At 40.5% G+C, this 21,372-nt stretch overlaps 1 protein-coding gene across 3 annotated transcripts in view; it reads right to left on the reverse strand.

Moving 5' to 3' along the window:
- The window catches only part of igdcc4 (immunoglobulin superfamily, DCC subclass, member 4), a 240,283-nt gene extending 234,712 nt beyond the window's left edge, over positions 1–5,571 (reverse strand). For all 3 annotated transcript variants that reach the window (XM_061964464.2, XM_061964463.2, XM_061964462.2), the window contains exon 1: positions 5,136–5,571. In XM_061964464.2, the coding sequence (XP_061820448.2) occupies positions 5,136–5,202 (67 nt within the window). In that variant the 5' untranslated portion in view covers positions 5,203–5,571. The remainder of the gene's footprint in view (positions 1–5,135) is intronic.
- Between the last annotated feature and the right edge of the window lie 15,801 nt (positions 5,572–21,372).

The following is a 21,372-nucleotide window of genomic DNA, read 5'->3' on the forward strand; positions in this document are numbered from 1 at the left end:
CAGAACACTTTTCCACTTTGCATCAGTCCATCTTAGATGATCTCGGGCCCAGAGAAGCCGGCGGCGTTTCTGGATGTTGTTGATAAGTGGCTCTCGCTTTGCATAGTAGAGCTTTAACTTGCACTTAGAGATGTAGCGACAAACTGTATTTAGTGACAGTGGTTTTCTGAAGTGTTCCTGAGCCCATGTGGTGATATCCTTTAGAGATTGATGTCGGTTTTTGATAACAGTGCCGTCTGAGGGATCGAAGGTCACGGTCATTCAATGTTGGTTTCCGGCCATGCCGCTTACGTGCAGTGATTTCTCCAGATTCTCTGAACCTTTTGATGATATTATGGACCTTAGATGTTGAAATCCCTAAATTCCTTGCAATTGCACTTTGAGAAACGTTGTTCTTAAACTGTTTGACTTTTTGCTCACGCAGTTGTGGACAAAGGGGTGTACCTCGCCCCATCCTTTCTTGTGAAAGACTGAGCATTTTTTGGGAAGCTGTTTTTAGACCCAATCATGGCACCCACCTGTTCCCAATTAGCCTGCACACCTGTGGGATGTTCCAAATAAGTGTTTGATGAGCATTCCTCAACTTTATCAGTATTTATTGCCCCCTACGCCCCCCCCCCCCCCACCTCAACCCCGCCCCCCTGCCCCAATCCCGCCCACCTCAACCTCCTCATGCTCTCTCAAGGAGAGCATGTCCCAAATTCCAAGCTGCTGTTTTGAGGCATGTTAAAAAAAATAATGCACTTTGTAGCTTCAATAATAAATATGGCAGTGCCATGTTGGTATTTTTTCCATTAATTGAGTTGATTTATTTTGGAAAACCTTGTTACATTGTTTAATGCATCCAGCTGGGCATCACAACAAAATTAGGCATAATAATGTGTTAATTCCACGACTGTATATACTGGTATCGGTTGATATCGGAATCGGTAATTAAGAGTTGGACAATATCGGAATATCGGATATCGGCAAAAAAGCCATTATCGGACATCTCTAGTGAATTCATTGCCACTTTGTCAAATAAGGATACTATTCTGCACCACTTCACCGGCCACTACTGTTACACAACTTTCTTGTTCCTTGTATTTTCTCATGACCCTACAAGATCACCACCAGCTGCACTGATGTTTTTGCACAGGTCTTTGTTATGAAATCTTACGGCCGCTCGTTCACCCACTCGTCAGTTGTGTGGGCAGACTTTTTTTTTTTCCCTCTGCGACCCGCCTCGCTCCCCACTCAGGAGCCGTCGCCGGCGCCCCCACCACGTCTCTCAATGTCAGACCTCGGTGGGATCACACAAAAGACCCAGCATAGATACGTACGTCAAACGCTGCACAATCTCACTCACACAATGCGAGCAGGTTATGAAAGGCAGAGGGGAGGTTGTTTTATATCATACTTACTGGGTCAAACAATTTGCTTATTTACCACTCAGTTGAAACTAAGAAGCCCATTAATGTCCCTCAAGGTATGCACTAATTTACCTGTTAGGGCTATACTGTATACAGCACTCTAATGTTCATGCGTGCACACTGCACAGTATGTCTAAGTGCAGTAATAAATGAATTCTGTAATGACTGTAAGTCTTCCAAGGCCTTAACGATTCATGATTGTACTGTTGTTGTTTTTTTAATCTATATTGTGTACGCTATTAAACGCAGAGCAATGATTCAATGCAAACTTCATCAGATGGTAGAGCAGCCGTGCCAGTTTGATTTCAGCTTCCGCCATCCTTGTCCTAGAGCAAGACACTTCACCCACCTTGCTCCCAGTGCCGCTCACACTGGTGTATACCGTACATGCTAATGAATGTTTTGGTGGTGGTCGAAGGGACCGTAGAAGTCTAACCCAGGGTAGCTGTGGTTACAAATGAAGCTTACCATCAAACCCAGTGTGAATGTGGAGTGAATGAATCAGGGTTCTCAGTTATCTGTGCAGCGCTTTGAGTGTCTAGAACAGTGGTTCTTAACCTGGGTTCGATCGAACCCTAGGGGTCGGCCTCAGGGGTTCGGTGGAGCCTCAAGCCACACCTGACTCATCGTGTACATAAAAACTTCTCCCTATCGGCATATTATGGATACGGCAACAGCAGAAGTCAAACTGATTTGCAGGTGTGTCATTTGTTATGAGTTCGTGCACTGTGTTGGTTTTGTTCTTTGAACAAGGTGATGTTCATGCACGGTTAATTTTGTGCACCAGTAAAAAAATCATATAACTTTGCCTTGAATATGAAAAAAAAACCATTTTATTTTTCACTAAAGAAGGGTTCGGTGAATGCGCATATGAAACTGGTGGGGTTCAGTACCTCGAACAAGGTTAAGAACCACTGGTCTAGAACAGTGCAATAAAAACAGAATCCATTGTTATTATTATTACAAAGGGCAGTTTTTGGAGCTGTTCCCAGAGACTTCCATGGACAACATGCTAGAGTGAAAGGGAGCGCAAAAAAACATTTAGTTTATTATAAGTATTTGTCGAAATAAAGAATACCATGTTTTTCCGACTATAAGGCGCTAAAATCCTTTCATTTTCTCAAAACTCGACTGTGCGCCTTATGACCCGGTGCGCCTAATGTACGGAATAATTTTGGTTGTGCTTACCGACCTCGAAGCTATTTTATTTGGTAAGTGGTGAAATGATAAGTGTGACCAGTACATGGCAGTCACACATAAGAGATACGCGTGGACTGCAATATGATGGCAGTCACATAAGATACGTGTAGACTGCAATATGATGGCAGTCACACATAAGAGATACGTGTAGACTGCAATATGACTCAAGTAAACAACACCAACATTGTATATGTTGCATTGAAAATGTAGAACATTACACACGGCGCTCAAAAATCTATCAAAATGTTTTAGTACGACTTTGGTAAGCTATGAAGCCGCACTGCTTGATGGATTGTAGTGTGTTTCAACATATTATTATAGTGTGTGTATTACGTAAGACATATTATCTGGCGTTTTGTTTCGCAATATCATGCAAAAGCAACTTTTCTTACCTTCTGGTACCTGCTGATCTGTATTTGGGATCTGCATAAGTCCTGAAAATTTGCGCACGTCCACTTTTGTAGTATGTAAAATTATGCTTAAAGCTATTTACATCTAACACAATTTCCCAACTCATATGGAAACGGGTTTGTATATATATATATATATATATATATATATATATATATATATTAGGGGTGTAACAGTACGTGTATTTGTATTGAACCGTTTCGGTATGGGGGTTCCGGTTCACTTCGGAGGTGTACCGAACGAGTTTCCACACGGACATATTAAGTAGCGTAACGCACGTTGTGTAAACAATGCACACCGAGGCACAACACACGGCATGCTAACAGCTAACGGGCAACGATAGACTGACCATACGTCCTCTTTTCACCTGACATGTCCTCTTTTGCGGAGCTGTCAGGGCGGAGTTTCTTAAATGCCTCAAATGTCCGGCATTTTGAGTTAGGGTTGCGCGTATTTTCAATGTACGTTCAGGGTTAAGAAGGGGTTAAAAACAAAACAAATTGTGCGCACAGCAGCATCCGTGAGAGAGGGGCAGAGACAGAGAGAGCGACGGAGTTATGATAAACGCGCATGCGTCGCCAGGCTCTGCTTTTTATCCATAGATTTATCGGATTTAATTTTTTATCATCTATAGCAGGGGTGTCAAAAGTGTGCCCCGGAGGCCATTTGTGGCCCACAGCTAATGTTTTAAAGGCACATTCTAAAAATACTATTAAAATAAACAAAAACATAACAAGTGAAATAAAAAAGCTGTAATTTAGAAAAAGTTGCAATGTTGACTAACAAAATGAAGCTGTTTTTTTTTTTTTTTCAAACTGTCATTGCTCAAAACATAATATTGAATCAAAATCAATGTTATTATGAATTATTGACCAATCCAAGGTTCCGATTACTTCACATCAAATATTCCACTAAGAAAAATATTTTTGGTGGAAGGTTTAGCATATTGGGCAGCACGGTGGAAGAGGGGTTAGAGCATCTGCCTCACAATACGAAGGTCCTGAGTAGTCTTGGGTTCAATCCCGGGCTCGGGATCTTTCTGTGTGGAGTTTGCATGCCCTCCCCGTGACTGCGTGGGTTCCCTCCGGGTACTCCGGCTTCCTCCCACCTCCAAAGACATGCACCCGGAGATAAGTTGATTGGCAACACTAAAGTGGCTCTAGTGTGTGGATGTGAGTGTGAATGTTGTCTGTCTATCTGTGTTGGCCCTAGGATGAGGTGGCGACTTGTCCAGGATGTACCCCGCCTTCCGCCCGGATGTAGCTGAGATAGGCTCCAGCGCCCCCCGCGACCCCAAAGGGAATAAGCGGTAGAAAATAGATGGATGGATGGGTTTTGCAAATTTGGTAAATAATTTTTTTTATATTTTGTTGTTTTCTTAATGTACCGAAAATGAACCGAACCGTGACCTCTAAACCGAGGTACGTACCGAACCAAAATTGTTGTGTACCGTTACACCCCTAATATATATATATATATATATATATGAAATACTTGAAAATATATACACCCCCCCAATCTCCCCAAATTCGGAGGTCTTAAGGTTGGCAAGTATTGGTGTGTGTGTGTGTGTGACAATCATTGGGACTTTAACTTTAATAACTGGGAATATGACTTTGACACATTTTGTCATTTTTTTTTAAATGACAGGAACAAATCAAAGCACGCATGATAAAGAACACATTGTTTTTTAGCATTAACATCCGGAAAACGCTATGATGATTTGGGCTTGACACTAAGGAACGCTCGCTACTGACGCCGACAGGACACAAGTGTAACTGCAGCCTCGTCAACTGATCACTTTATGATTTCTTGTCTTACGAAAGCACTTCTCGGACTCGAACAGCGTATTCCAAAGCTGTAAAAAAATAAAAAAAATAAAATAAAAAGTAGCCTACTAACTTCTTTAAACATGACGCCATACAAAGTTCGAGCCCGGCTTGGTTGTGAGGCCAATTTACTGCCTTTGTGGTACCAGTCGCTGCTCCTTTCCCAGCCAGTGTGTGCGGCAACACACAACTCACAACACACAACAGTGCGCTGCAAGGTGCACACCAAAATAAAAGCACGCATTTAAATCTTTTTTTTTTTTTTTTTTTTTTTGGTCTTTACCTTGCTTGGATGAAGCACACACGAGAAAAAGCGCAGAGATGATCCAAGTGGCGCTCTTCACCGCCATGTACAGCCTTTTTTCGGGGGGTGCGGGGGTTCCTCCAGTGGGTTAGGAGCAGCGTGGGTCTTCTAGTCCGTGTCTATGCACACACGCGCACACACACACGCACGGTCACAGTACATGCGAGGCATTGCTGGCCGGTCAGTCCGCTATTGTCTCCTCGCCGGTGTGTGGGATTGGGGAGTCCGTAAATATTGCAAAATAAAAACAAAAAAAGGTTTGCCCGCCACCTCCGAAGGCGACCTCGCGGTCCCACGCCAACTAGTGGGTTAGTCCCAACAACAACAATAATAACAACGCGTGTTGGAAGAGCCGTCGTGTCCCTCGGCGAGTCAACGCCATGTTGCAAGCCAGTGTGCTGCTGCTGGCTCTGCTCGCTGCTCCAACACACACACACACACACACACACACACACACACACACACACACACGTGCATGCGCGTACGTGTGGGACGCGTGCACGTTACCAGACAGTGGACTTCCAGCAAACCGGGGTCCCATTCTTCTCATTCTTTAACTCTTTACAGACACTGCATTAGGTACACCTGCACTAATCTTTATACTAAAATCAATGCATCTAATAATGATAACAATGCGCTGTTACAACGCATATTGCCATTTACTACCCAAGAATATTGCAACTTAGTGTAAACCAGTGACGTACGGTGAGGTTGATGGGTGGTGAGGCACTGACTTCATCACAGTTAGATTTACAAACATATGAACCCTAAAGAGTATCTTATTCACCATTTGATTGGCAGCAGTTAACGGGTTATGTTTAAAAGCTCATACCAGCATTCTTCCCTGCTTGGCACTCAGCATCAAGGGTTGGAATTGGGGGTTAAATCACCAAAAATGATTCCCGGGTGCGGCGCCGCTGCTGCCCACTGCTCCCCTCACCTCCCAGGGGGTGATCAAGGGGATGGGTCAAATGCAGAGGACAAATTTCACCACACCTAATGTGTGTGACAATCATTGGTACTTAAACTTAATTTTAACTTTACACATACAAACTGTAGCACACAAAAAAGCACATTTAATACAAAAAACTTTATTATGGTCTTACCATCCATCCATCCATCCATCCATCTTCTTCCGCTTATCCGAGGTCGGGTCGCGGGGGCAGCAGCCTAAGCAGGGAAGCCCAGACTTCCCTCTCCCCAGCCACTTCGTCCAGCTCTTCCTGTGGGACCCCGAGGCGTTCCCAGGCCAGCCGGGAGACATAGTCTTCCCAACGTGTCCTGGGTCTTCCCAACGTGTCCTGGGTCTTCCCCGCAGCCTCCTACCGGTCGGACGTGCCCTAAACACCTCCCTAGGGAGGCGTTCGGGTGGCATCCTGACCAGATGCTCGAACCACCTCATCTGGCTCCTCTCGATGTGGAGGAGCAGCGGCTTTACTTTGAGCTCCTCCCGGATGGCAGAGCTTCTCACCCTATCTCTAAGGGAGAGCCCCGCCACCCGGCGGAGGAAACTCATTTCGGCCGCTTGTACCCGTGATCTTGTCCTTTCGGTCATAACCCAAAGCTCATGACCATAGGTGAGGATGGGAACGTAGATCGACCGGTAAATTGAGAGCTTTGCCTTCCGGCTCAGCTCCTTCTTCACCACAACGGATCGATACAGCATCCGCATTACTGAAGACGCCGCACCGATCCGCCTGTCGATCTCACGATCCACTCTTCCCTCACTCGTGAACAAGACTCCGAGGTACTTGAACTCCTCCACTTGGGGCAAGATCTCCTCCCCAACCCGGTCTTACCTTTACTTATAAATGAAGTCCATACGCCGCTCCTTTTGAACAAAAGCATCGATAACTTGTTTATAGAAGTCTTCCTTATCTTTCTTCAGTTTTAAAAGTCTCTCTGTCTCGATGGAGATCTTCCTTTAATTATAAGCTCCTGCTTCGATTGAAAGTCCAGTTTAGAAAACTGTTTTATTTTAGATATGTAATAAAGTAAAGTAAAGTACCAATGATTGTCACACACACACTAGGTGTGGCGAAATTATTCTCTGCATTTGACCCATCACCCTTGATCACCCCCTGGGAGGTGAGGGGAGCAGTGGGCAGCAGCGGTGGCCGCGCCCGGGAATCATTTTTGGTGATTTAACCCCCAATTCCAACCCTTGATGTTGAGTGCCAAGCAGGGAGGAAATGGGTCCCATTTTTATAGTCTTTGGTATGACTCGGCCGGGATTTGATCTCACAACCTACCGATTGATGCTGAGTGCCAAGCAGGGAGGAAATGGGTCCCATTTTTATAGTCTTTGGTATGACTCGGCCGGGGTTTGAACTCACAACCTATCGATGTCAGGGCGGACACTCTCCTCCATGTTAAAAGTCCAGGCGAGAGGAAAAAATAAACGATCGCTAACTGTTGCTCCTTGTTGTCACTTCTTCTGCAGCCGAGTCGTCGCATGAATGATCTCTGGGATCACAACCGCCCTCTACCACCAGGAGGCGGGATTACTGCGAGCCTCACCCAGTGTGTCTTCGCAGCAGTTTTATGATTGCTCAGCACAAGAAATACGTTACACACATACAGTTGTTGACAAAATACACTGTACATTATATACCTCAGCTAACTAAACTATGGAAATGTATAAAATAGTTCATATAGCAATACGGTCTCACTGCACAGCAGGCCAGCAGTTAGCCGAGTCATTGCTAAATCCATGGTGAGGCTCAACTCAGTGACGTGCCTCAACTGGCTGGTGACTCACCGCAAGTCTCTTCTCAGTATTTGAACGGCAAATGTGAAAATTCAGCGATTTTGAATAACAATAATCTAAAACTGGTGAAGTTAAATGGAAAATAACTTTATGGTATAATCACTGGATACATATAACAATTTTTTTTATTTTTTTATTTTTACATTTTTTTTCTTTCCATGATGGCACGTGAGGCCTCGCCTCACCTGCCTCCCCTGACTGCACGTCACTGGTGTAAACATGGGATGTACGCAAAGTGTTCAAAAAACCATCACTATTAAACAAGAGTTACAGTGCAAGTATTCATCACTTTTTCCACATTTTGCTCCGTTGCAGCCTTACTCCAAAATTAAGGATGTCCGTCCGATAATGGCTTTTTGCCGATATCCGATATTGTCCAACTCTTTAATTACCGATACCGATATCAACCGATACTGATATATACAGTCGTGGAATTAACACATTATTATGCCTAATTTGGACAACCAGGTATGGTGAAGATAAAGTCCTTTTTTTTTTTTTTTTAAATATTAATAAAATAAAATAAGATAAATAAATTAAAAACATTTTCTTGAATACAAAAAACAGTTAGAGATGCTACCTCAGTAGAAGCATTTAAGTCCCATCTTAAAACTCATTTGTATACTCTAGCCTTTAAATAGACCCCCTTTTTTAGACCAGTTGATCTGCCATTTCTTTTCCTTTCTCCTCTGCTCCCCCCTATCCCTTGTGGAGGGGGAGACACACAGGTCCGGTGGCCATAGATGAAGTGCTGGCTGTCCAGAGTCGGGACCCGGGGTGGACCGCTCGCCTGTGCATCGGTTGGGGAGATCTCTGCGCTGCTGACCCGTCTCCGCTCGGGATGGTTTCCTGCTGGCCCCACTATGGACTGGACTCTCACTATTAAGTTGGATCCACTATGGAATGGACTCTCACAATATTATGTCAGACCCACTCGACATCCATTGCTTTCGGTCTCCCCTAGAGGGAGGCGGTTACCCACATATGCGGTCCTCTCCAAGGTTTCTCATAGTCATTCACATCGACGTCCCACTGGGGTGAGTTTTTCCTTGCCCTTATGTGGGCTCTGTACCGAGGATGTCGTTGTGGCTTGTGCAGCCCTTTGAGACATTTGTGATTTAGGGCTATATAAATAAACATTGATTGATTGATTGATTGAATACAAAAGAAAGTAAAACAATATAAAAACAGTTACAAAGAAACTAGTAATTAATGAAAATGAGTCAAATTAACTGTTAAAGGTTAGTACTATTAGTGGACCAGCAGCACGCACAATCATGTGTGCTTACGGACTGTATCCCTTGCAGACTGTATTGATATATATTGATATATAATGTAGGAAACAGAATATTAAAAACAGAAAGAAACAACCCTTTTGTGTGAATGAGTGTGAATGAGTGTAAATGGGGGAGTGAGTTTTTTTGGGTTGGTGCACTAATTGTAAGTGTATCTTGTGTTTTTTATGTTGATTTAATAAAAATAAAATAAAATAAAAATGATACAGATAATAAAAAAAACGATACCGACAATTTCTGATATTACATTTTAAAGCATTTATCGGCCGATAATATCAGCAGGCCGATATTATCGGACATCTCTATCCAAAATGAAATGAATGCATGTATATCCAACAAGAATACCACATAATGAAAATGTTTATTAAAAAAAGTTTGCAAATTTATAAAAATATAAAAATAATCCAATGCACATAATTGCTCAATACTTTGTTGATGCACCTTTGGCAGCAATTCCAGCCTCAATGTAACGATCGGGTCGCATTGTGATGCGGGAATTCGTTCTCCCAAGATGCAGACGTACTCCGGACACAGCGGGCAGGTAGGAAATTATTTATTCTTCATAAATCATGCGGGGAAAAAACAGGTAACACCAAAAGCGTGCCGATAGCACGGATGGCAAAGCAAAGTAGAGCCTAGCGTGGAAGCTAGCATATAAAGAGGAATCAAAACTAACTGTCGTTACCTGTTGCGTGATGAAAACTCTTTTAAGGGGGGGATACTGTTACGATCCGCTGCCCGGATCATAGTCGGTTTACGTTTACAAGTCACTTGTGTTTTCAGCACCTTTTGAGTTTGTGTGTTTCAGTTGCCATGATTGCAGATTACAATAACCTGCCTCTGGTTAGTGTTCGAGACGCTCACCTGTTGCCCGGGCACTAATCAGAGAGCTATTTAGTCTATGCCCTGGCCTCACTCGGTCTGGCTTCCTAATTTGCTTTATGTAACAGTCAACGACAATTTTGATTCCTGCTAGCTTCCACGCTAGGTTCTTTTGCTAGCTAGCTCCCACGCTAGCCCCTTTGTTTTTTGTTTTCCGTGCTATGAGCACGTTTTTGTTTGTTCCCGTCTGATTTATTTTCCAAAATAAATCATTTCCTACCTGCACGCCGTGTCCGGAGTCCGTCTGCATCTTGGGAGAACGACCCCCGCATCACCATGGGACCCGGTCGTCACATTCAAGTCTTTTTGAATATTATGCCACAAGCTTGGCACACCTATCTTTGGTTAGTTTCACACGTTCCTCTTTGCCCATACCTCCCAAGCTCCATCCGATTGGATGGGAAGCATTGATTTTCATCCGGGATGTCTCCGTACATTGCTCCATTCCTCTTTCCCACTATCCTGAATAGGCTGTAATTGCTGCCAAAGGTGCATCAACAAAGTATTGAACGAAAGCTGTGAATACCTATGTATTTGTATTTGTTGTTGTTGGTTTTTTTTTAAAGAAGTTTGCAAAATGTAAAAAAAAAAAAAAAAACTTTTTACATTGTCGTTATGTGGTATTTTCTGTAGAATTTTGAGAGCTAAACAAGAATTCATTCCATTTTTGGAATAAGGCTGTAACATAACAACATGTGGGAAAAGTGAAGCATTGTGAACACTTTCCGATGCACTGTATGGGGGGGATATATTGCCTATGTCACAAACATAATACAAAAAATAAAAAATAAATAAATAATGCAAATGATAAAATCATGCCACAAAAACTTGCTTTTGCAAAATAGTAATAACACTAATAATATAAATATAGGTGTAGTTATAAAACTATAACTACATAACTATATATAGATACAAATATGAATATTAATGTATTAAATAATATAAATTATACATAGTCATAATTGATGTTATATTGTTAACATGTTATTAATATGGATGCTAAAAAAAAGTCAATATTTATGTATTCAATTCGATTCATATTTAAATAAAGAAAACATTTAGAATTCTTTTTTTTTTTCAAATTAAGTTTTTTTTAGGCTATAGCCGCGCTTACTCCCTGCATGTATACGTTGGTAGCCAAGAGGAGCTTCTGTAACCCGTAACCTGTTTGAAATGTTTTATTGTCATTTTTATACCAATTAATATTTGCAAGAATCGGTTTGAATTGTGAATCGATTCTGAATCGAATCGTCACCCAAAGTTGGCCACAGTTTTTGTTAATATTCACATCCCTAGTTATTATTATCAACAAAAAATATGTTATACACAGGGTTTAAATAGAATACTATCGTGCCAATAATAATAAATTATTAATAGAATACACATTTTATAGATAAATAATAAGAACAATTAACTAATAAAAAATACATTGCAAACCACATTATGATTTATAAAGCCCAGCTGCACCTGCAAAAACAGGCTAAGTTCAATATCTTATGTTCGAAAAGCAGGGGTTCTCAAAGTGAGGCCCAGGGGCCATTTGTGGCTCGCAGCTACTTTTTGTGACAGCTTGCGGCACATGCTAAAAATACTATTACTAAAAAAAATAAACACACAAAAAAAATCATAAAAAGTGGGGCGAAAGTACAAAAAGGTGTAATTTAACAAAAAATTATATATATATATATTGCACTGCTTTTGAAAGAAAAAAAAAATCAAAATGGTCCCCTCATCCTTTAATTTTTCAGTCGGCGGCTTTCAGTGGAAAACGTTTTAATCAAAACTATGAAATGTTGTTGTACTTGTGCAATGACAATACAGATCCATCCGATCCTCCCTGTTATCATTGTGGCGCTCTGCTGCATTAGGCTATAATGTACTAATTATATGTTCAATATAATTAACCTCTCCAGTATCTAACACAGTTAACCAACATTTTACAATATGATGCAGTGCATTTTTACAACTATATGCTGGAAACTACACCCACAATGTAAGATTAATAAAGATGTATGTGTACATGTATGCTGTCATGTATGAATGTGAGATTTGATCCAGTGCAACCTTACGTGCATGTCCACAATAAACTCAATTTGACATAAATAAACACAAAACATAATAGAATATAATAGTTTACCAAGTTTTACAATGTATTGTTTTTGTGTTGTAAGTTTTCTCAAGGTGCTACACCTGCCCTAAAGCCCTCTGGCGCCACCCAGGGGGGCTCTCTTTATGCTTTGAACATATCCATTCATCAATTTTCTAATCCATTTTTTTCTCATTGGTGGAGCTGGTGCCCAGCAGACTTCGGGGAGAGGCGAGCCAATAGCAGGGCACGTACATACAAACAACACACTAACATGCACACTGGTTTCATGTGGAAACACCCCGTTAAAGCACATTTGGGGTGAACTACAAAGGCGATAGTAGGGTCAGCAGGCTCAGCATCAGTGACCCCTGACCTCACAAACGGACAACATTTTGTAGAAAGTTTGTTTTAGAAAAGGGGGCAGGTCAACGATATTTTCTTCTATTTTCACTTCCTGCAGGTTGTGACGATTACATGGCCAAATACTTTTATACAAAAGAAAAAAATGTGCAGAAGCAATGGCATGCTCTGAGCATGATGTGTGTATGATGTACCATTAACACCCACATATTATGACTTGAACATTAAAAAAATATGACTATCACTATAGCGCGCCATTAAATGTTGAGGTGCAAATAGACCTCCAAGATTAGAAGATTATGCAATGAAGTTAAAGGTTGATTGCATGTAATACCGACAGCCCGCTATAATATTGTACTATATTAATAAATCATAATATAATATAGGAAGGGACGTCAATATGAAGCAGGCGACAAATGGAGAGAGTCGGTTATTTCCAAACTGTGACAACTGATGATAAAAAAAATCTTAAATAATGATTTGGAGTGCATGAGAAAGTGCTGAGGAAAACATACCGTGGCTTTTTTTTTTTTTTAACAAAAATGTCAATTTTTTTTTAACAAATGTAATGCCTGTCCATCAGCGTCAGGACACACCTACACTGATCAAGTACAACACAAGAGCTTTACCCAAGTACAAGCCCTTCCTACCACTTCGGAAAACACCACTTTGAGTGCAGTACATGCTACAAGTATTGGCATGCATTCGAATGTATATTCTACACATCTTTTAACGTGACACAAATATACATGGTACGTGCAACTGGTAAGTTGTACAAAAATACCTTTAATATTAATAGAGAATAGAGATGTCCGCTAATATCGGCAGGCCGATATTATCGTCCGATAAATGCTTTAAAATGTAATATCGGAAATGATCGGTATCATTTTTTTTATTATCGGTATCGTTTTTTTATTTTTTATTTATTTTTTGTATTAAATCAACACAAAAAACACAAGATACACTTACAATTAATACACCAACCCAAAAAACCTTCCTCCCCCATTTACACTCATTCACACTCATTCACACAAAAGGGTTGTTTATTTCTGTTATTAATATTCTGGTTCCTACATTATATATCAATATATATCAATACAGTCTGCAAGGGATACAGTCCGTAAGCACACATGATTGTGCGTGCTGCTGGTCCACTAATAGTACTAACCTTTAACAGTTCATTTGACTAATTTTCATTAATTACTAGTTTCTATGTAACTGTTTTTATATTGTTTTACTTTTTTTTTATTCAAGAATTTTTTTTAAATGTATTTATCTTATTTTATTTTATTTATTTTTTTTTTAAAAAGGACCTTATCTTCACCATAACATTTTTATGCCGTGCAGATTTCATAGTTTTTTCATTTACTTTCATACAGGGGAGTTATAAAGGAATCGGCGAATATAAAAAGCATGGGTGCCTACCTGGCAAAGCTACACGACCGACTTGAACGCCGCTTGGTCACATAGGAATGGATGCACATTTTATCCAGGACGATACATTACACGACCAACACACCCAGAGATGCAGAAATCGGAAACATGGAGGAAATGTATGCAAAAAGGCCAGAACTTTGTCTCTACTGACTGATGTTCCGTGGGATCTGATGGTTTTAAATGTTGTTCACATGTCTAAAACAACACTGTCTGACATATTTAAAAATGTATTGATGGATTGGGATGGTGACAATTTTAACATTGGTCATTTATTTACCACGTATGCACTGTTTGTCGATGTTGTGAGATACTGCATACAAAACTCTGTACCAGTAAACATTACCGCAGAGTTAACAGTATTACAAAAAATAATTGAAACAAAAGCAAAACAATATGTATTAATGCAGGGTCTCATGGTCATTAGGTCGTCATAATTAATATTTTTACATGTTTTCTTTTGTATAGTTGTTAAGTTGTATTTTTTTCATTTATTAGGTCACTATATTTAAATAAATTGTGTTTTGCCCTGATGTGGGACCAGATCCGAGGATGTTGTCGTGGTTTATGCAGCCCTTAGAGACCTTTGCGATTAAGGGCTATAAAAATAATCTTTGACTGAGTGATGTTTTTCAGCAGAATTCAAGTTTGTATTGTCGTAATTTCAGATTTAATTAGATATTGTGATAACAGTTCAACACATGACGCAATTATGGTTAGTAGGTTCTTTACAGCTTCATATCACAAATAGGCCACACTTTGTAAACCCTACAGACTATAATTTACCAAGAATAGCAAGTTGCACTTCTTCTTTGTCTTTATACATTTCTTAAACCCTAACCCCAAAACATTGTTTTTCCTTCATAAAATTGGAAACAAATTGTTTTTAAATACCTCATCTATGTACACTTAAATGTTAAACCTAACCATTTTTTGTTTTTTCTGAAGTCTAATTTTATTTTAAATGTAAATATATTCTTTCTGAATGGTAAAACCACTACCACTAAACCTTACCATCAACTATTTTTTAAATTAAATAAAAAAAAAAAAATTCTAACCCTAACACTTTAAATTTCATAATGTAATTGGCATACTTTTTCAATTGCTTTTAATACCGAACAAACCAAAACACTGCATACATTTTTTTTTGGAAGAAACTGAACTGCCATCACATTATTACGAAACAATGATTTGGTGCATTTGCAAACAGCTAAAATGATGTACAAAGCAAACTATAATAACCTGCTACCCAAGACAATTCTTCTCAACAAAAGAGAAATATAACCTTAGAAGGAAAACTAATCTGAAACATTTATATGCATGTCCAACACTTAAAACCTTTAGTATATCAGTAAGTGGAATTACATTATGGAATGGATTAATTAAATAAATCAAACTGTGTACTAATATTACACAATTCAAGAAACTGTTCAAACTCAAAATGTTTACAAAGGACAACAATGAAAAATCATGATGAACATTCTGAATTTATTCATAATCTTAACTATCTTATTATATGAAATACAACTTACTTCACTATTTATTATTATTATTTTTTTAATGGTATTATTGTGAATATTGTGAATAAATTAAGAATGGGAAGTGAACAAAAGTAGTATTCATTTTATTTCAGACCCAGGGGGATCCATATCACAGAAAAAGAACCCATACAACGATAAAACCCAAATAAAAGAAATACAAGCAGAAATAAAATAAATAAAAAACATGTTTAAAAAATAAAATAAAAAAACACTCCACAATATTCAATGTACAGCATACAGACTTACTCGCCAATGGTTCCACAGACCGGATGAAAATCTGACAGACCATTAATTACATTGTTGTCTGACTCAGCTGCCCTACACATGAACCTGTACATTAGATGAGTTATCATTTATCAGGAAAAAGTGTTAGCAACTGCTATGTAATGGAAAATAAGCTTTTTAAATAAGCTTTGCTTCTTCCTTTCTGAACATGTCGAAAAGAGAAACTGGAAATTCTGATGTATCATGTTGTAATTATATGCATGTTCGAAATAAACTCAAACCATGAACCATGAACTAATATAACGTTATGGATAGTTGTATTTTTCATGCACTTATTTTTGCTGTATTTATCTGCCACACATGGAAGATATTGATGCATGGTTGGTTATGGTTTAAAGTCATATCCAACAATTGCGACAACGAATTTTTACTGTCAACTGAGTTTCGTTTTTTAATGATTTCTGCTGGTGGTGTGCCTCTGGATTTTTTCAACGCAAACAATGTGCCTTGGCTCTAAAAAGGTTGAAGAACACTTACATAACTTATCTGTGATGAGTGTAATAAAAATCATTAAACTAGGAAAATGTGACATAAAAATAAACTTTACAAACGTATAAAAAGTATTTAAACACAACTAAACACATGGCTAGTTTGATAAACCATTAGAATTATACTAACATCAATCTATTTTTTGGGTATCGTGATTATGACCTCAGTGTGAAATCACTTACAGTGTTCATTACCTTTAAAATAGACTTTTATGTGCACATAATTATGTTGCTATAAGAGTTTAATGCTGTCTTGCGGTGTCTGTTTTGTACCATAAGGAGAACATAGCCCCGGACTATAGCAGTAATCCACTTACATTGCAATCTATTTATTATGAAAATGATTACACGGTATATGGAGCGATTCCTCAATGTTCCTACAAGAAGTAGTTGAAATCACTTAGAAATGATGCAGCTAAACAAAAGTAAATGCATTGTAAAACTTTAGCATTATTAGTTTCAGACATTGTTTCATCCACATAACAGCTAGTTGTTTATATGTTAGCTTTTTTAAGAAATACAATTGGAAATCAGTTGTAAGTGTTGAAAGCAATGGCGAGAAACATGTATGTGAAATTCAGCCAATATTAATCAGTAAGTTATGTACATACAAATAGTTAAAGACTAACAAAACTATTGACCTGTGGGAAACATTCTGCTCTAAATGTGTAAAATATTGCTACCAAAAATACTAACATCCTAAAATGTTGAACATTTTGAATAGGTTTTGAAAAACAAACGTGCTAAATCACCGACAAACTGAGTAGTGAATAAAAAAGAAACAGAAAAAAACGGTTGAAAAAAGTATTTGGTGAACAGGTTTGGGTCTGGTTTAACATAACTTTAATGAACAGATGTACAAATGCAGTAGGAGTACCCTGATTATCCATCATGTGTACTTATGCACAAATGTGCATGGTGTACAATTGTAATACAAATGATTAAACTGGGAAAAAATGAGCTACACATACAAATATAGTTTGCATTATTATTCTTGCGAAGACTATTATTAAAGTCACCTTGTATTTCCGCCGTCTGTTAGTTTTGAAGAAGAGCCGTTCTAAAATACTAACATACAAGAAACTATAACATGCTGGTGAAAAACACATACACACAAACAAGGTTAGATTTAGGAAAAAGTTATGATAAAAAGCATGGGAATGGATGGCAGTCAAAAAGCACCTACACTTAAACATTGCAAAATCAAGAAGATAAAGTTGACATGCAACTATTCATCCAATTTTGTTGTATTGTTGTATAATGACAATAAAAGCTACACTTATAATGCAACTTAAATCCACAATATGTATATTAAACATGTGGACATTACAAAAAGAAGAAAACTATCAATATTCCTCCAATGTAGTGACAGGCAATTAAAAACATTGTGTTAAATAATAAAATAATATGTGGATTAAACATTAACAGTGTTTACTTAGACTTAGACTGAGACAAACTTGAATGATCCACAAAGGAAATTGTTCATAAGACATGGATGAAAACTCCTGTCATCATAAAAAACCAGTGACGTGCGGTGAGGTTGATGGCTGGTGAGGCACTGACTTCATCACAGTCAGATTTACAAACATATGAACCCTAAAGAGTATCTTATTCACCATTTGATTGGCAGCAGTTAACGGGTTATGTTTAAAAGCTCATACCAGCATTCTTCCCTGCTTGGCACTCAGCATCAAGGGTTGGAATTGGGGGTTAAATCACCAAAAATGATTCCCAGGCGCGGCGCCGCTGCTGCCCACTGCTCCCCTCACCTCCCAGGGGGTGAACCAGGGGATAGGTCAAATGCAGAGGACAAATTTCACCACACCTAGTGTGTGTGTGACAATCATCTGTACTTTAACTTAACTTTAACTTTACACATACAAACTGTAGCACACAAAAAAGCACATTTAATAAAAAAAAACGTTATTATGGTCTTACCTTTACTTAGAAATTAAGTCCATGTGCCGCAACTAAAGCCCTCACTTAAACTTTCCACGTGCAAGATTGAATCTATTTAAAAAAGTGTAACCGAGGGTTAATAAATGTCGCCTATACTGTATGAAACTACAAAATAACAAACACGGAGGCTCCAGTTTACACCAGGACCACTTTATTTACCTTCTTTCAAAAACCTCCGCAACGTGACATCACTTCCGTTCTTAGCGCCTTCAAAATAAGAGCTCAAGGCATATACTGTATAACAGCGCATAACAGGAACTTAACATCACAAAGAGGAAAGCCCATGAAAATAGGTTACAAAAGTTATTTAATAAGAAGCCAAAAAGTGCAAAAACAATAATGTTCGTGTTGGAGGAGTTGTGAATGACTGCAGGGACACAACATTATATACACCTGCAGACTGCAGGTGTATCTAATTCACAACTCCTCCAACACGAACATTATTGTTTTTGCACTTTTTGGCTTCTTATGAAATATTTTTTTAAAATAGATTCAATCTTGCACGTGGAAAGTTTAAGTGTGGGCTTTAGTTGATATAACAATTCTACGGCGGGGGTGCAGTAGGCGAGCCTCAGCCAGTGCGTCTTTTGCAGCCGTTTTATGATCGCTCAGCACAAGAAATACTTTACACACATACAGTTGTTGACAAAATACACTGTACATTATATACCTCAGCTAACTAAACTATGGAAATGTATAATATAGTTCATATAGCAATATGGTCTCACTGCACAGCAGACCAGCAGTTAGCCGAGTCATTGCGCAATCCATGTTGCGGCACTGAGTGACGTGCCTCAACTGGCTGCTGATCACCACACCGTCTCTTCTCAGTATTTGAACGGCAAATGTGAAAATTCAGCGATTTTGAATAAAAATAATCTAAAACTGGTGAAGTTAAATGGAAAATAACTTTATAGTATAATCACTGGATACATATAACAATTTAATTTTTTTTTTTCTTTTTACATTTTTTTTCTTTCCATGATGGCAGGTGAGGCCCCGCCTCACCTGCCTCTAGTGACTGCACGTCACTGTAAAAAACAAACTAAATATATTATTCTGAAAATCTTACAATGATAAAAAGTAGACATTTAAAGTTTAAAAAGTAGTATGGGAAGATTTGAAAAACTTTGGCATTAATAGCTTTAATCATTTACCATTCATATGAAACTAATTGTTCATCCTCTTTAACTGCAGGGTGTGGCTTAAAACCTAAACTAAACCATGCAATCAACAACATGACTTTAATATTATTTGTAGTATTGTTCAAACAATTGTTGCATATTATATTTTAATGCTGGTAAAAAGAATATTGAATCTGTTGGTGGTATTTAAAATCAAGATATATTTCAGAAACAAAGAAAGACTTATTTCTAAGTTTGTTAGTTTGACTATGATATACAGTAAGATTAAATGTAGCATTATAAAACATTACAACATTTTCCTGAAAATAGTGTACAGTGTTAGTGTCAGGCTTGTCCCTGACAGTTTGACTGTGTTTTAGTTTTTTCTCTGTGTTTGTCTTAGTTTCCTGTCAGCGCTTTTATTTTGTCTTCATTTCCTGAGTGTCTCCCTGAGTGCTGCTTCCCCTCAGCTGTGGCTGATTGGCACCTGGCCACACCTGGTGTCAATCAGCCAGCTACTATTTAAACCTGCCTTCTCCTCCAGTCATTGCTGGATCATTGTCGTTCCTACCTGTCGTGTCGTTGTTTGCTGTATGCTGTCGTTGCTAACTGTGTGCGTTAAGCTTTCCCTGGATCCTGACTCCTGTTCCTGCTTCCTGGTTTCTGGTTCGTGTTTTCCTTTTCTTATTTTTGAACATTAAAACCATGTTTTCTCGTACAATGCCTTCCGCCTTCTCTGCATCTTGGGGTTCGGCACCTACAAACTCTGACATAATGATCCAGCCAAATTCGAATCTCGCAGAGATGTCCATGGCGGAGAGGCTTAACAAAGCTTTGGACTTAATGGCTAATCTGAAGAAAAGTTCGGCCGCTTTTCAAGCCCTCTCCCTCCCACCCCTGTCGTCTGTGGTCCTATCTGGGGACGTCTGGGATCCGTCCCTTGGGGGAGGGGCTATGAGTAGCAGTGCAGCTGGGGAGGCACAGCTACTTCTCGCCCCAGTGGGTCTGCAAGAGACGGCGCCATCATCTCCGGTGGGTCTGCAACCTACGGCGCCACCATGCACCCCGGTGAGCCGGCAGACGCCACCATGCACCCCGGTGGGCCGGCAGACGCCACCATGCACCCCGGTGGGCCGGCAGACGCCACCATGCACCCCGGTGGGCCGGCAGACGCCACCATGCACTCCGGTGGGCCGGCAGACGCCACCATGCACTCCGGTGGGCCGGCAGACGCCACCATGCACTCCGGTGGGCCGGCAGACGCCACCATGCACTCCGGTGGGCCGGCAGACGCCACCATGCACTCCGGTGGGCCGGCAGACGCCACCATGCACTCCGGTGGGCCGGCAGACGCCACCATGCACTCCGGTGGGCCGGCAGACGCCACCATGCACTCCGGTGGGCCGGCAGACGCCACCATGCACTCCGGTGGGCCGGCAGACGCCACCATGCACTCCGGTGGGCCGGCAGACGCCACCATGTACTCCGGTGGGTCTACAACCTACGGCACCACCATCCTGTCCGGTGGGCCAGCAGCAGAGGGCGCCACCATCCTCCTCTCCGGTGGGCCAGCAGCGGATGGCGCCACCATCCTCCTCTCCGGTGGGCCAGCAGCAGATGGCGCCACCATCCTCCTCTCCGGTGGGCCAGCAGCAGATGGCGCCACCATCCTCCTCTCCGGTGGGCCAGCAGCAGATGGCGCCACCATCCTCCTCTCTGGTGGGCCAGCAGCAGATGGCGCCACCATCCTCCTCTCCGGTGGGCCAGCAGCAGAGGGCGCCACCATCCTCCTCTCCGGTGGGCCAGCAAGAGAGGGCGCCACCATCCTCCTCTCCGGTGCGCCAGCAGCAGAGGGCGCCACCATCCTCCTCTCCGGTGGGCCAGCAGCAGAGGGCGCCACCATCCTCCTCTCCGGTGGGCCAGCAGCAGAGGGCGCCACCATGCACTCCGGTGGGTCTACAATCCACGGGGCCACCATCGTCTCCGGTG

Source organism: Nerophis lumbriciformis, linkage group LG06, assembly GCF_033978685.3.
Source record: "Nerophis lumbriciformis linkage group LG06, RoL_Nlum_v2.1, whole genome shotgun sequence".
In the NCBI taxonomy this organism is placed as follows: Eukaryota; Metazoa; Chordata; class Actinopteri; order Syngnathiformes; family Syngnathidae; genus Nerophis; species Nerophis lumbriciformis.